This window comes from Phacochoerus africanus, chromosome 3, assembly GCF_016906955.1.
Source record: "Phacochoerus africanus isolate WHEZ1 chromosome 3, ROS_Pafr_v1, whole genome shotgun sequence".
Lineage (NCBI taxonomy): Eukaryota > Metazoa > Chordata > Mammalia > Artiodactyla > Suidae > Phacochoerus > Phacochoerus africanus.
The window spans coordinates 171,344,946-171,362,460 of NC_062546.1; the positions used below are offsets into that span (position 1 = coordinate 171,344,946).

The window sequence follows — 17,515 nt, forward strand, 5'->3', positions numbered from 1 at the left end:
AAAATACTGCCTAAGGATTCATTTCTAAGTGGTGTGCTTTGCCATCTCCAATTCCTTATGGCATATAACTATTATTTTCTTTGATAGTGACCACTCTCAATGCAAAAGAGTTACTATGCATCTACTCTTATTTGACACCTCCAATTTTTTTTTTTTTGGTCTTTTTAGGGCTGCACCTGAGGCATATACAAGTTCCCAGGCTAGGGGTCGGAATCAGAGCTACATCAGCCAGCCTACACCACAGCCATAGCAATGCCAGATCTGGGCCACGTCTGTGACCTACACAATTCACAGCAACAACGGATCCTTAACCCACTGAGCGAGGCCAGGGACTGAACCCACATCCCCAGGGATACTATGTCAGGTTCTTAACTCACTGAGCCACAATAGGAACTCCTGGATTTTTTTTCCTTAAAGACACTATTGGAGTTCCCGTCGTGGCTCAGTGGTTAACGAATCCAACTAGGAACCATGAGGTTGCAGGTTCGATCCTTGGCCTTGCTCAGTGGGTTAGGGATCCGGCGTTGCCGTGAGCTGTGGTGTGGGTCGCAGACTCGGCTCAGATCCTGTGTTGCTGTGGCTCTGGCGTAGGCCGGCAGCTACAGCTCTGATTCGACCCCGAGCCTGGGAACCTCCATATGCCGTGGGAGCAGCCCAAGAAATAGCAAAAAAAAAAAAAAAAAGAGAGAGAGACACACACACTATTAATAATGGTTGCCTCTGAGAAATGGGAATGCAGATACCCAGAGTGTATTTATTTTCCATTTTATGCACTTTGGTAGTTGGTTTTTTTAATACTTTTATTTTTAACCACAAGGATTCTTTAATTAAAAAACAGAACAGTACATAAAGGGCTTGGTGTCACACAGAAACCCAGGTGTTGCCCTTGGGCTTGTAAAGAACCGTAAATCTGTTGATTCTGGTTTACAGCCAGGGTTAAGAAGCACTGTAACAGGCAGACTGAAAACAAAACTAGCATTGTTTCCAGTGAACTATAATGAATCAAGAAACAAATGAAAAGTAACATTTTAAAGGAAAGTCCAAGTTCAGTAATCTCTAGTAAGAAAAGTTTTATATTTTATAGGTGACAAATGTGTGCAGAATTACAAAATGTGAAAATTAAAATATACTAAGAAATGTAAAAATAAAACACAGACTTACATGGATTTAGAATTTTTTAGTGTTATGATATCTTGGTTGTGATATATATGTGAATATTAAAATAGTTATTAAATATTTAAATATTAAATATTAAAATAATTGTTAAAGATGCTAGAAAAAGTTAATACCTTTTTTTTGCCTTTTTTTTTTTTTTTGCTTTTTAGGGCCACACCCTCGATACATGGAGGTTCCCAGTTCCCAGGCTAGGGGTTGAATCGGAGCTGCAGCCTCCAGCCTACACCACAGCCACAGCAATGTGGGATCCGAGCCACGTCTGCAATCTACACCACCACTCATGGGAACACCGGACCCTTAAGCCACTGAGCGAGAACAGGGACCGAACCCATATCCTCATGAATACTAGTTGGGTTCATTACCATTAAGCCACAACAGGAACTCCCTAAAAGTTAACATTAATTGCACATACAGCCTTGTAAATACTGCAGAGATTAAAATTCCAAACATTCTAAGGAAACTTTAAATCAGGAAGGCAGCACATGTCCTCAAACTATGGAGAATATGAAGCTATCAGCTTTAAAAGTAGTACATCAGTAAAGATGAGTACACAGCAATGCAGGAGGTTGCTCCCTAAATACCTACTCTGTCCTACTGCCCCATTATTCTTCTAAAAAGATGATCTCTTATTGATAGTGAAGGAGCTGTCACTAAAACATATTCAGTATCTCCTGTGTTGTAGAGATTATGCCAACCTAGGACAGGGAAAATACAAGATGAGTTTGGAATATCTTATGCTAGACAGTAAGGAAGTACTCAAGAAAAGTGGATAGATACTAAACCTTCAAGGAAAAGTCTGATGAGAAAGGATAATCACATAGTTTCAAAGTAAGTGCCCACAAATTATTCAATTACCACACAAAAAATAGTAACTAGAAAGCATAGAAAAAAGATATAAACTCAGAAGGGGCTTCAGGTATTCCAGACAGAACAACCTGAGAAAGACACATCTCCATCTATGTACTCAAGAAAAGTGGATAGATACTAAACCTTCAAGGAAAAGTCTGATGAGAAAGGATAATCACATAGTTTCAAAGTAAGTGCCCACAAATTATTCAATTACCACACAAAAAATAGTAACTAGAAAGCATAGAAAAAAGATATAAACTCAGAAGGGGCTTCAGGTATTCCAGACAGAACAACCTGAGAAAGACACATCTCCATCTATGTAGTATTCCAGCCAAAATTCATAATCTGAATAGAGTCATGAGGAAATAGAACAGCCCAAATTGAGAGATTTTATAGAAAATAATAGGTCTGTATTCTTCAAAAATGAAAATGTCCTTAAGACAAAGAAAGGCTGAGAAACTGTTCCAAACCAAAGGTAACTAAAGAGACATCTAAATAAAATGTTGACACTGAACTGGATCTGGTGACAGGAGAAAATTTATTATAAAAAACATAATTGGGACAAATGACAAAATTAGGTTGTAGATTATAGAGTATTCTAGGCGTTTTCATTATGGCTCAGTGGTAACGAACCCAACTAGTATCCACAAGGATTCGGATTTGATCCCTGGCCTCGCTCGGTGGGTTAAGGATCCGGTGTTGCCGTGAGCTGTGGGGTAGGTCACAGACACGGCTCAGACCCTGTGTTACTATGGCTGTGGCATAGGCTGGCAGCTGTAGCTCCAATTGGACCCCGGCCTGGGCACCTCCATATGCCATGGGTACGGCCGTAAAAAGCAAAAAAAAAAAAAAAAAAAAGAAAGAAATACACACTAAAATATTTAGTAAATGGCTGTGGTGTATACAACCTACTCCCAAGTGGTTCGGGTGATATATATATACACACACACACACAAATAGAGGGGAGGGAAATAATAAAGCATAGGTAGCAAAAGGTTAAAAACTGGTGAATCTAGCTGGAAGAGGGTACAATTTTTTGTACTATTCTTGTAACTTTTCTATAAGCTGAAAATTATTTCAAAAGAAAATATTTTTATTTTTACTTATTTTACTTTATTTTTGCCTTTTATGGCTGCACCTGCAGCATATGGAGGTTTCTAGGCTAGGGGTCTAATTGGAGCTGTAGCCGCTGGCCTACACCAGAGCCACAGCAGCGCCAGATCCAAGCTGCGTCTGGGACCTACACCACAGCTCACAGCAACGCTGGATCCTTAACCCACTGAGCAAGGCCAGGGATCGAACCCGCAACCACATGGTTCCTAGTAGGATTCATTTACCACTGAGCCACGACGGGAACTCCCCAAAATACTTTTTAAAAGATGAAGAGATGTCAAAAAGAACAGATGCCAACTTGAAGGGGCCCCTATTGGCCATTATCCAAAGAACATCATTCACACTGTTTCAAAGTATCTCCCCACAAATTACTTATTAATTACAAAGGAAAATGATGACTTTACAATGGATAAAAAATCTGACAGTTACCCTATTAACTAAGGAACCAAAGTTAATACTACCCATAGCAGGACCAATGGACCTCATATAGTGCCTGATGAGATGCACTCAGAATTTCAAAGATTCACTCTGTGCTATTCCTACCAAACATGCAAAACTGAATCTAATTATGAGCAAATAACAGACAAACCCAAATTGAAGGACATTTTAAAAGGTAGCTGGCCTGAATTCTTTAAAAAAAAAGAAAAAAAAAGAAATGTCAGTGTGATGAAAAACAAAGACTATTCCACATTAAAGAAAGCAGGACTCCCGTGTGGCTTGCAGCATAACTACACATTAAAGGAAGCTAAGAAGCGTGATAACTAGTTAGAATGTATGGAGTTCCCGTCATGGCTCAGAGGAAACAAATCCGACTAGGAACCATGAGGTTGTGGGTTCGATCCCCGGCCTTGCTCAGTGGGTTAAGGATCTGGCACTGCCATGAGCTGTGACATAGGTTGCAGATGCGGCTCAGACCCTGCATTGCTGTAGCTCCGATTTGACCCCTAGCCTGGGAACCTCTGTATGCCATGGATGCGGCTCTAAAAAGCAAAAAAAAAGACTAGTTAGAATGTATATCCCAGACGGAATCCCAGGTCAAGTTAAAAAAGGGGGGAAGGGGGGTCTGTATAAATATAAATACATGTATACATATTCTCTTACACTTTAATACTTCCAGATGCCTGGTTGGGTGGGTGGCAGTGGGATTAGGGAGGGTGAAATATATTTAAAAAAACAGTCTATACATGCATACAATAAAACAAAGGCACAGAGGTATTTAAACACATGAACCAAGATGACAGAGCCAAATATATTAACATACACTAAGCTTCTGTATTAAATTCTCAAAAAGGGTCAGAAGTCAAAATCTAACTGTAAAGGTCATCATCACCATGAAAGTATACCAGAAATCTGCCAAATTTGAGGACCATCTGTCCATCTTCAGAAAGACATAATATATGCCTTTTTACAATTTCAGTACTCCATTCCCACTCTTTTTACTAGCACCTTTGAAGGCAACATAAGGGAAGTTCAACTCAAAAGATTATTTTTCTCCAGAGTTTCCATCATGGCTCATCGGAAACAAATCTGACTAGCACCCATGAGGACACAGATTCAATCCCCGGCCTCGATCAGTGGGTTAAGGATCTGGCGTTTCGGTGAGCCATGGTGCACGTCACAGACCTGGCTTGGATCCCGCATTGCTATGGCTATGGCATAGGCTGGCAGCTGTAGCTCCGATTTGACCTCTAACCTGGGAACCTCCATATGCCCCGGCTGTGACCCTAAAAAGACCAAAAGAAAAGATTATTTTTCTGACAAATGATATACCACTTAGATCAGGAGAATATCCAAGAAAAGGGCAGTTTAATACCAGTGAACCAAATCACTGAATGCGAATTTTAAATCTATCTTGATTTAGAGAAGAAATTATACTCACTTCTTTTGGAGTGTGATTATCAGCAATTCTCTGACCTTCAAAGAGAAACCTGAGTGAATTCATTGGAACGCCCTGAAAATGTAAAAAACATAAAAATATAAAAATCTTGGAACAGATAATAGCAATTTTTACAAAAAAAGCAAGTATGAAAACTTCAACAGAATACATGGAACATAAAACTACCCAGCTAATTCTATCATAATTACCATGTATCAAGTACCAATTATTTTGCTAGGGACTTCAAGTATACTGTACCGAATACTTAATATACATAATAATAAATTTTCGTAACAACAACCCTAGAAGGTAAGTATTATCAGCTTATCTTCATTTTATAGTTAGGGAATCTAAACATGAAGAGGGCACACAAGCTAGCCAAGAATTTAAGGACAAATCTACTCTTAAGCCTGTGTGCATTCTCTGCTACGGATTGAACTGGGGCTGCAGCTGCCAGCCTATGCCATGACCACAGCAATGCAGGATCTTTAATCCACTGAGTGAGGCTAGGGATCGAACCCGAATCCTCATGATACTAGTCAGGTTCACTACAGCTGAGCCACAACGGAAACTCCAATATTCTTAACCACTAGACTATATAGTTTTCTCTCAAATCTGTAAGCTAACATAAACTTCCATATGCCATGGGCGTGGCCCTAAAAATAAATAAATAAATAAAAAGCAGGGGGCAAAAAAAAAGCTAGAAATGATTCTAACTTGATGTTATATTATATCCCCAAATCCAGCACCTTCAATTCTGGATCAGTTTAGTTTTCACCCTGCACTATTGTTTCCTCAATAATTAACTGATTAGCCCCCATTAGTAAGACTTTACTAAGCGTAACAATTAACATAAAAAACAGAGACTAATGTTTGCATTTTACTTATCCTAACATCTAAGTGATCTCTTTTTCTTCTGGCAAAAGTGATTTTAGGTAAGTTACAAATTCCAATTGTAAAAAGCAAATCTTCTAAAACTAAAACCTGTAATATCTGAGTTAAGAATCATAGAATTCAATTATTACAATGTATTTTAGTTGTCTCCTACATATTAATCTAATTCCAATTAGATTTATTTCAAAAGTCTTTTATTAGCAATAATAACAATGGATAGCATTTATTATTTCTAGGCATCGTGTTAAGAGCTTTATGTAGGTCGCCTTATTTCATCCTCATGAGGTAGGTACCATAATATTCTCATTTTACTAAGAGGGAGAGAAGGCACATAACTTGCCCAAGGTCTCACAGTCCAACACTGGTGGAGCTTGAATTGTAATCCAGTAGGCTAAAGGAATTATTTATCTAATAATCTAGTTCATGAAGGTCAGAATCTAAGTATCTGGCATCAATAAATTAATCAGATCTCTTTATGATTTTTTTTTAAAAAGGGGAAAACTTCCTTGATGTTAAATATAGAATATGATTAGCAGTAATTTACAACACTATGTATAAAGATATGAAACTAATAATATTAGTACTTAAATTTAACATATGGCTAAACATCCATGGTTAGCAACAGGAAATTTCATAGTAACCACCCAAAATTACTTGCCTTTATTATTTTGTTTGCTTATTTGTTTTGGCTGTACTTATTTGTTCCAGGGCATGTGGAAGTTCCTGGGCCAGAGGCCAGGGATTGAACCTATGCCACAGCTGCCTCCTGTGCCACAGGTGCAGCAACCAGATCCTTAACCCACTGTACCACAAGGGAACTTCCTTGCCTTTCTTGTTATAAACATCAGTTAAGCCATTAAGATAAAAATATTCATAAAGCCATCTTTACAACTACTCCAAGTTATTTTTCAAATTTGTTCCACATATCTTATAAATTCAAATTTTGGAATGGGCCACAAGGGGGAAAAGACAATTACATAGAGTATAAAGAGTTTTTTCCTTGAGCTGCTTAATAATGAAAATTTATAAAGATTGCTTTTTTTCTCCTTTTTGGCTGCACTGTGGCACATGGACTTTCTGGGCCAGGGATTAGATCTGAGCCACAGTCACCAGCGGCAACACTGGATCCCCAACCCACTGTGCTGGACCAGGGAATCAAACCCATGTCCTAGTGCCCCTAAGACATCACTGATCCCGTTGCGCCACAGCAGGAATCCCAAGATTACTTTTTTTTTGACAAGCTTTCTTAAAAGAAAAATTAATGATACATAGGGCACTGAATTTAATACCATAACATACAAACCTGTCTTTGACAGTATGATTCTTTGAGTTTCTTGAGATGTGTCGTCATTTTCACTTTGAAGTGAATCTCACTGCTATCCTAAGGAGATAAGAAGAAAAAAATTATCACTCTTTGTGTAAACTATTTGCTTTGCTTGAGACAAATTATTTAATTACACTTATACTATAAAGAGAAACATATACCTTGTCACATGTATTTTTCCCACCAAAATACTCTTTTAAGCATTCCTAACAAGTTTTATTAAAATACTCTAATTATCCTCAAAGTTGCTTTATATCCATTTCAAAATAAATCTAATAAAGGAAACAATCTATTTGGGGTATTAAAATCAGCAGTATGTGTGTCAAAGAATGCATTCCTTCAGAATTGCATATCTTCTATTTCAAAACAAAAAGCTGAAACTATCACAAACTCCAAAAGCAACTCAAAACAAAAGATACAGTAACTGAAGTGTCACTGAGGGTGGTCAAACCTACAAGAGAGACATATACCATAAAATAACAGACTGAGACACTTACTCCTGCCATAAAAAGTCATCCCACAGAGTCTGACATCTCTTGCATGAGGTAAATGAGCAATAACCTGAGTTAGTCAAACTGATATAAGGGCTCACCGATAGTTTTCTTCTACCCAGAGTACCAAGCAAACTTATCAGGAGACCATCAGAAAAAAATACTGGCACTTGCATAAAAATTTCAAAGCCAATCCTTATGATTACATATCACATTCACACACATTATTTTAGTGGGAGTTGCAAATTCACAGTATTTTTGTTTGTAACTTCTATTTAAAAAAAAAAAAATTCTTGTCCTGTGGATTTCATGACAGAGAAAATTTTATCAGCAGTATCTCACACCACAAGCTTGAAATCATTTCCAAATGAATTTAAGAACTAACATTAAAATTTTTTAAAAATATTTTTTCTTAGGGAGAGAATTTTTTTCCCTAATCTTGAAATTGGGGGAAACCTTATTTTAAAGCAAATTTTGGGAGTTCCCGTCATGGCACAGTGGTTAACGAATCCGACTAGGAACCATGATGTTGAGGGTTCAATCCCTGCCCTTGCTCAGTGGGTTAACGATCCAGCGTTGCCGTGAGCTGTGGTGTAGGTTGCAGACGCGGCTCGGATCCTGCGTTGCTGTGGCTCTGGCGTAGGCCGGTGGCTACAGCTCCGATTAGACCCCTACCCTGGGAACTTTCATATGCTGCAGGAGCGGCCCAAGAAATGGCAAAAAGACAAATAAATAAATAAATAAATAAATAAATAAAAATAAAGCCAAAAAAAATTTTTTAGGGGGTCTTTTTAGGGCCACACCCTCAATATACGGAGGTTCCCAGGCCAGGGGTAGAATCAGAACTACAGCTACTGGCCTAAGCCACAGTTACAGCAACGCCAGATCCAAACCACGTCTGTGACCTACACCACAGCTTGTGGCAACACCAGATCCTTAACCAACTGAGCAAGGCCAGGGATCAAACCCCATGTCTTCATGGATACTGGTCAGGTTTGTTACCACTAGGCCATGACAGGAACTCCAAGCAAAATTGTAACTTAGAAACCACTTTTTAAAAAAGGAGATTCACGAGTTCCCGTTGTGGCACAGTGGTTAATGAATCCGACTAGGAACCATGAGGTTGTAGGCTTGGTCCCTGGCCTTGCTCAGTGGGTTAGGGATCCGGCATTGCCATGAGCTGTGGTGTAGGTTGCAGACGAGGCTTGAATCCCACATTGCTGTGGCTCTGGCATAGGGCAGTGTCTACAGCTCCAATTAGGCCCCTACCCTGGGACCCTCCATATACTGCTGGAATGGCCCTAGAAAAGGGAAAAAGACAAAAATAAATAAATAAATAAAAATGAATAAATAAAAAATGAGATTCATAAATCTGACTTAATAAAAACATAAAACCATCTATACAGTAAGAAGTACCAAAAATGTTGAGACCCTGAAGAAAATACTCACAATATACATAGCAGACAAGAAAAATCAAACAAATATTAAGAATTCCTTCACATCAGAGTTCCTGTTGTGGCTTGGTGTTTTAAGAACCTGACTAGAGGAGTTCCTGTCGTGGCACAGTGGTTAATGAATCCAACTAGGAACCATGAGCTTGCAGGTTTGATCCCTAGCCTTGCTCAGTGGGTTAAGGATCCGGCATTGCCATGAGCTGTGGTGTAGGTTGCAGACGTGGCTCGGATCCTGTGTTGCTGTGGCTGTGGCGTAGGCCAGCAGCTACAGCTCTGACTGGACCCCTAGCCTGGGAAACTCCATATGCCACAGGAGCGGCCCAAGAAATGGCAAAAAGACAAAAAAAAAAAAAAGAGAGAGAGAACCTGACTAGCATCCATTAGGATGTGGTTCAATTGCTGGCCTCTCTCAGTGGGTTAAGGATGTGGTGTAGTTTGCAAATGCAGCTTGGATCTGGGGTTGCTATGGCTGTGGAGCAGGCCAGAGCTGCAGGCCCTATTTGACCCTTAACCTGGGAACTTCCATAGGCCACAGGTGTGACCCTAAAAAAAAAAAAAATTCCTACAAATCAGTAATTCTTAAAAAAGGTAATCCATGGCATAGGACAGACATACACAAGTATACCTCATTTTACTGCACTATGCTTTATTGCACTTTGCAGATACTGTGTATTTTACAAATTGAAAGTTTGTGACAAATCTACATTGAGCAAGTCCATTGGCACCATTTTCCCAATAGCATTTGCTCACTTCATGTCTCTTTATGTTTACATTTTGCTAATTCTCGCAATATTTCAAACCCTCCACCAGCAAAAAACACTTCCTGAAGACTCAGATTATGGTCTGCCTTTATTAGCAATAACATATTTCTAAATTAAGGTACATACATTGGTGTTTTAGACATAACGCTATTGCATATTTAACCTACATAATAGAGTAAATAAACTTCTGTATGTGCTGGGAAACAAAAAAATTCATGGGAATCACTTTATTAAAGAAGACGGATGGCCAAAAAACACATGAGAAGATGCTCAACATCACTAATAATTAGAGAAATGCAAGTCAAAACTACAACAAGGTAGCACCTCACAGCAGTCAGAATGGCCAAGCATCAAAAAGTCTACAAATGGAGTTCCCATCATGTTGCAGTGGAAATGAATCCGACTAGGAACCATGAGGTTGCAGGTTTGATATCTGGCCTTGCTCAGTGGGTTAAGGATCCAGCGTTGCCAGGAGCTGTGGTGTAGGTTGCAGACATGACTCGGAGAACCCTGGCCTGGGAACCTCCATATGCTGCAGGTGCAGCCCTAAAAAAAAGGACAAAAGACAAAAAAAAAAAAATCTACGAACAATGAAAGCTGGAGAGGATGTGGAGAAGAGAAGCTTCCTATGCTGCTGGCAGGAATGTAAATTGGTACAACCACTATGGAGGACAGTATGGAGTTTCCTTAAAAAACTAAATACAGAACTACCATATGATCCAACAATCAACTCCTGGGCATATATTCAGAGAAAACCATAATTCAAAAAGACACATGCACCCCAATGTTCACGGCAGTACTATTTACAATAACTAAGACATGGAAGCAACCTAAATGTCCATCGACTGAGGAATGGATAAAGATGTGGTACACACATACCACGGAATATTATTCAGCCATTAGAAAGAGTGAAGTAATATTATTTGCAACCAATGGAGCTGGACCCAGAGTGAAGTGAGTGAAGTCAGACAAAGACAAATATCCTATGATATCACTTATATGTGGAGCCTAATAAAAAAAATGATACAAAAGAACATATTTACAAAACAGAAACTAACTCAGATTTCAAAACCAATCTTATGGTTAACATAGGTGAAACCACTGAGGGAAAGAAGAATTGGGAAGATGGGTATAACATATACATACTATTGTATAAAATAGATGATTAACAAGAACCTACTGGATAGTACAGGAAAATCTACTCAATAGTTCATAATAACCTATAAGGGAAAAAAAGAATGGATATATTTATATGTATAACTGGTTCACTTTGCTGTACACCTGCAACTAAGACAGCTTTGTAAGTCAACTATATGCCAATAAAATTTTTAAAATAAAAAAAAAATGAAACATGACTCGCTTTACTGTGTGGTTTGGAACCAAACCCACAATATTTCTAAGGTATGCCTATAAAATCAATGGAAGAAAATTGAAAGCCCAGAAATAAACTCATATATACCTATGGTCAACTGATTTCGATAAAAATGCCCAGTAGGAGTTCCCATCGTGGCGCAGTGGTTAACGAATCCGACTAGGAACCATGAGGTTGCGGGTTCAATCCCTGCCCTTGCTCAGTGGGTTAACGATCCAGCATTGCCATGAGCTGTGGTGTAGGTTGCAGACGCGGCTCGGATCCTGCGTTGCTGTGGCTCTGGCGTAGGCCGGTGGCTACAGCTCCGATTCAACCCCTACCCTGGGAACCTCCATATGCCGCGGGAGCAGCCCAAAGAAATAGCAAAAAGACAAAAAAAAAAAAAAGCCCAGTAATTCAATGTGAAAAGGGCAGATTTTTAATCACAGGTCTGGAACAGATAGCCACATGTAAAAGAAGGAAGTTAGAATGTACTTTCAAACCCCATATAAAAAGTACACAGAAAGTAGTCAAAATGATCAAAAACTTAATGTTAAGAACTAGGAGTTCCCGTCGTGGCGCAGTGGTTACCGAATCCAACTAGGAACCATGAGGTTGCAGGTTCAGTCCCTGGCCTTGCTCAGTGGGTTAGGGATCCGGCATTGCCGTGAGCTATGGTGTAGGTTGCAGACACAGCTCGGATCCTGAGTTGCTGTGGCTCTGGTGTAGGCTGGAGGCTACAGCTCTGATTAGACCCCTAGCCTGGGAACCTCCATATGCCACGGGAGCGGTCCTACAGAAGGCAAAAAGACAAAAAAAAAAAAAAACTAAAACTATAAAAACCTCAAAAGAATCTTTAAGTATAAATCTTTGTGACCCTGGATTAGGTAGAAGTTTCTTAGATATGACACCAAAATGACTGCAACAAAACAAAAAATAAATTCAATTCACTGAAATTAAAAATTCTACTGCAAAGTACACAACCGAAAAAGTGAAAAGACAACACAAAGGTGGGAGAAGACATTTGCAAACCATCTACCAGATAAGGATCTAACATCCAAAATATATATGAAGAGTTTACAACTCAAAAATAAAGACCAGGAGTTCCCGTCGTGGCGCAGTGGTTAACGAATCCGACTAGGAACCATGAGGTTGCGGGTTCGATCCCTGCCCTTGCTCAGTGGGTTAATGATCCGGCGTTGCCGTGAGCTGTGGTGTAGGTTGCAGATGCGGCTTGGATCCCGCGTTGCTGTGGCTCTGGCATAGGCTGGCGGCTACAGCTCCAATTGGACCCCTAGCCTGGGAACCTCCATATGCCGCGGGAGCGGCCCAAGAAATAGCTAAAAAAAAGACAAAAAAAATAAATAAATAAAAAATAAAGACCAATAATCCAATCTAAAAATGGACAGATGATCTGTATAGGTATTTCTCCAAAGAAGATGTAGAGTGGCCAGTAAGAACATGAAAAGATACTCACTAATAGCTATCAGGGAAATGAAAATCAAAAATAATGAGATAACAACTTCACATTCACTAGGATGACTATTAAAATAACAAGACAGATAACAGCAAATATTGACTAACTACCTAAAATGTAGAAAAGCAAGTAAAAGAAAGAATTAAAAAAAAAAAAGAATGTAGAAAAGCAAACCTTCATTTATTATTGTTGGAAATGTAAAATGGTATAGCCATTGCTAAAAGCAGTTTGGAGGCTCCTCAAAAAAATTAAACATAGTTACTACTATATTAGATCCAACAAGCCCACTCCTAGATATATAGAGAACTGAAAACATACCCACATAAAACCTGTAATGAATGTTCACAGCAACATTATTCATAATGACCAAAATATGGAAACAACCCATGAACAGATAACAAACTTGGTATATCCGAAAAAAGAAATATTATTCAGCCATAAAAAGGAATAGAATACTGAAACATGCTGCAACTTGGATGAACCTTGAAAATATTATGCCACATGAAAGAAGCCAGACACAAAAAGTCACATATCGTATGATTCATTTACATGAAATATCCAGAACAGGCAAATCCATAAACACAGAAAGTAGATTAGTGGTTACTAAAGCCTGGGGGAGAAAGGAAGATGGGGAGTTATTGCTAATGAATAGTGTGTCTTTTTGAGGTGATGAAAATATTCTGGAATTATATAATGATAATGATTAAGTAATGAGGTCCTACTATACAGTACAGAGAACTACATCCAATCTCTTGGAATAGAACATGACGGAAAAAGTATGAGAAAAAGAATATATATATATGACTGGGTCACTATGCTGTACAGGAGAAATTGACACAACACTGTAAATCAATTATACTTTAATAAAAATAAAACTTAAAAAAACTAAAAAATAATGATAATGGTTACATAGCCTGCGAACACACTAGAGCCACTGTAATTATAATTTTTAATTTTTTTTTTTTTTGCTTTTTAGGGCTGCACCCTCAGCATATGGAAGTTTCCAGGCTAGAGATCAGATCAGAGCTACAGCCGCCACCCTACGTCACAGCCACAGCAAGTTGGGATCCAAGCCACCTCTACCACCTACACCACAGTTCATGGCAACGCCAGATCTCTGACCCACTGAGCAAGGCCAGGGATAGAACCCGAACCCTCATAGATACTAGTCGGACTCGTTTCCAGTGCGCCACAATGGGAACTCCTAAATGATGAATTTTATGGTATGTGAATTATATCTTAATACGAATCTTCAAAATAAAATGATCACAGAAAATGGGAGGATACAAACACATGATTAACACCAAAAAATTTCACCTCATTGATAATTAGAGAAATGCAAGCTAAAATTTTTAGCTACCATACTACCCAAAATTGAAAGACTTAATATTTCATGTTTCAGAGAATGTGGAGAAATGCTGCTCTCACACTTTGATGATAAGTCTACCAATTCTGTCTTTTGTTCCTTAAAAAACAACTATGAAGACTCATTCCTCTAGTAACTTTCAGCTAACCTTAATTTAACTTACACATCTCAAAAAGGGTCAATAAGATACAGGCCAGAAGCCGAAGAAATAAGGTGCCAAGAAAGAAAAAGGCCTGAGAGGCCCTTTTAAAGGGCTCTAGTTTTATCACTCATTATCACTGTATTTGCCACGCTAACCAAGAAAAAGGTTTTATTTGGAGAAATTAAGATGATCTAAATCTGCCTAACAGAGCAATTTAAAAAAACAGTATCACTCTTTTCTACCTCCAATAGACATGGTAAATAAAACGCCATTTTTAAATAACTTGCTTTACTTAAATCATTCTTCCTGTGTCAAAAATTACTCATACATTACAAAGGAGAAAAATAATGAAACTCACCTGTCCAATGACTTTGAGTTTAATGTACTCTCCTTCCTTCTTATCCCCCAAGTCCTCAGTTGAAGGTTTTGCCTCCTGAAAGAAAAGTACATATAAAGTTACAAGTTCCTATATGCTATTTTAATTACTCACTTATGAGTGGCCATTACTTTCACTTAGGGTACAAAATTTGTACCTTATTTTTCTCTGACAGCCAATTACACAAAAAAGGTCCTAAGTCAATTACTATTTCAAACACCAGTTTACTTAAAATCAAGGAAAAATTCTTTTTTATCATAATCCTACAAGAATGCTTCTAAAACCTCATTGTGCGTCAGAATCATTGAAGGACTTGTTAAAAGACTGCTGAGCCTCATATACCCAGATTTTCATTCAGTATGTCCAGGGTAGGGCTGTAATACGCTTTTCTAACTAGTTACCAGGTGGCGCTAATGCTGCTGGGCAAAGGAACAACGTGGAAACCATTATCTTTGCAGTCAACACCTATGAAGTCAAAGAAAGCTTGTTGTCCATAAATTCCTAACCAAATATTTTGAATCCAAGATTATTTTCTCATAGCCTATTGGGAGAACTTTAACTACAAAACTACTAAGAAACATAAATTAATCATATAAACATAAGCAAAGTCTACTTAGGAAGAGAAAATTAAACAGCAAAGTATTGGCCTACTGTACTCTGAGTCAAAACAAATCAGTTTTATATCAGCTATCATTTTATCTATCTATTTATTTATTTACTGTCTCTTTTAGGGCTGCACCCGCGGCATATGGACGTTTCCAGGCTAGGGGTCAAATTAGAGCTGTAGCCGCCAGGCTACACCACAGCCACAGCAAAGCCAGATGTGAGCCACGTCTGCCAACTACACCACAGCCCACAGCAACGCTGGATCCCCAACCCACTGAGAGAAGCCAGGGATTGAACCCACACTCTCCTGTACACTAGTCAGATTTGTCACCACTGAGCCATGACAGGAACTGCCAGCTTTCATTTCGGACTAGCAGAAGCTGTATACCTTTTTTTTCCTTTTCTTTTCACCACTGCACCTACGGCATATGGAAGTCCCTGGCTGGAGGCAGAATCAGAGCTGTAGCTGCAGGCCTATGCCACAGTCAGAGCAAAACCAGATCCAAGCTGCATTTTCAACCTATGTTGCAGATGTGTAAATATCCACTTATTTAAATATATACTTTTTTATTATTCATAGCAATTTCAAACTGTTAATCCACACTTGATAAGAATATAACCAACTACACTGCATTTCAGAATTAACGAGGCAATTACCTGATCACTTCATGCCATAACTTAGAACTAACAAACTATTTAACATTCAAAATTTAACAGACCATATTAAACCAGAAGTAGCTTTTAACTTTAAAATACAGGCTAGAGTCCAGGGATATGCTTAGATAACAGAATTGACCTCATTAGAGTGAATTCTTACCTATTTATCATTCTGCAGTACTTTCAACATTTGCTGACTACTGCATATTACAGCAGCAGGCAAAATTAACCTTCTTTGGTGAGACAATATTTCATCTGAAAACTAGAAGACTGTTTTCAAACACAGTCTCACCACCATATTTCTATGAATTTATATTCAAAGTACACAGTTGCTTCTTCCTTTAAATATCCAGAGAGGACAGGGGCAGCTTATCCCATGCACTGAAGAATAAAGAGCAAAGAAACCTTGAGTCCTCTTTAACTGAAAGGGGTTAAGAAGCTTTATTTGAGTTTGCACAACCAGAGCAGCAATACATCAGAATGATGGGAGTGATTTTGCGCCAGTGTTTCCTAGACAGAGTAGCTACAGAGGATACTAAGAACAAAAGAGTTCTTCCCCCATCTCCGATCCATTGTCCACATTGCTTCAGAACTCTCTAAAGCACAGCTTCTCTGACCGTGTAACTGCCCATTAAAAGCATTCACAGCCTCCAGTACTTTCAGGCCTAGAACCAACCACCACAGCACCACATTCGGTTCCTCCATTTCCAAGCTCAATTCTCACTGAGAACTGCAGGAAAGGGCAAGCTTGGTATGCCCTTCCCTACAGTTTACAGGGAGAGGATCCAGGTTTTTCATCTTTATAATAATCTCTGTAGTGTCAAATGCCAGATAACTTTTTATTGCTTGCTGAATTAAGCTGAAAGCACTATTTTCTGCATCATACCACAGATCTTACCAATGCTTCATACTTCTACTTCTACTGTAGAGAATAGTCAGTCCAAACAAAAATCCTTTCTGTGTTTTATATTTACAGTTGGGAATAACGGGCAATTCAATTCAATTTCATAAGAACATGTGAACCCTAGGATTTGAAATTTCCAAAAATAAGCTGCCACTTTCTCTAGTCACTTAATTCGGGTGATCTCTCCCCAACCCTGAAGCACTAGAGCAATGGCATCTGTACCCTCTTGTTTAATAGCCTCATGCTCGCCTAACGCAGTCATTCAACCTTTCACGTGCTGTCTTTTTTTTCCTTTGACAAACTAGTCTGGAAAATGAGACCTTGGGCAAAAAAGGCCAAAGTTTGTCTCCAGTGACCTCAGTGTCTTGTATGCCTTCTTTCCTTCTCTCCCCCGTAAAAGAGCAGCCAATACAGAATGGTATGGCACACTAGTCACCAAACAGTGAAAGCATTCAGCACTTGGTCTGGAACAGTAGGTCATCACAGAAAAGACAATCCCAAAGAGGGCTAGTTGGTTTGGCTGGAAAGGTTATACAACCCCAGAACAGAAAAAACTAGTAAAGAAAAGTAAATGTATATACACAATCAAAGACAGAACTAGAAACCTCCAAATTTTCAGGTGTGTGTCATATGGAGATTAAATCATAGTAACTGGAAATGGTAAAAGCAATTTATCAAGTACCAGGCACCACCAGTTC

General features: G+C 38.8%; 1 protein-coding gene across 1 annotated transcript in view; it reads right to left on the reverse strand.

Annotated features, from left to right (window-relative positions):
• Positions 1-17,515, reverse strand: part of SUMO1 (small ubiquitin like modifier 1) — a 29,902-nt gene that overhangs the window by 1,825 nt on the left and 10,562 nt on the right. The window contains exons 2-4 of the mRNA XM_047773258.1: positions 14,633-14,707; positions 7,212-7,289; positions 5,018-5,089 (exon numbers count right to left, since the gene is read on the reverse strand). Coding sequence (XP_047629214.1) covers positions 5,018-5,089; positions 7,212-7,289; positions 14,633-14,707 — 225 coding nt within the window. The remainder of the gene's footprint in view (positions 1-5,017; positions 5,090-7,211; positions 7,290-14,632; positions 14,708-17,515) is intronic.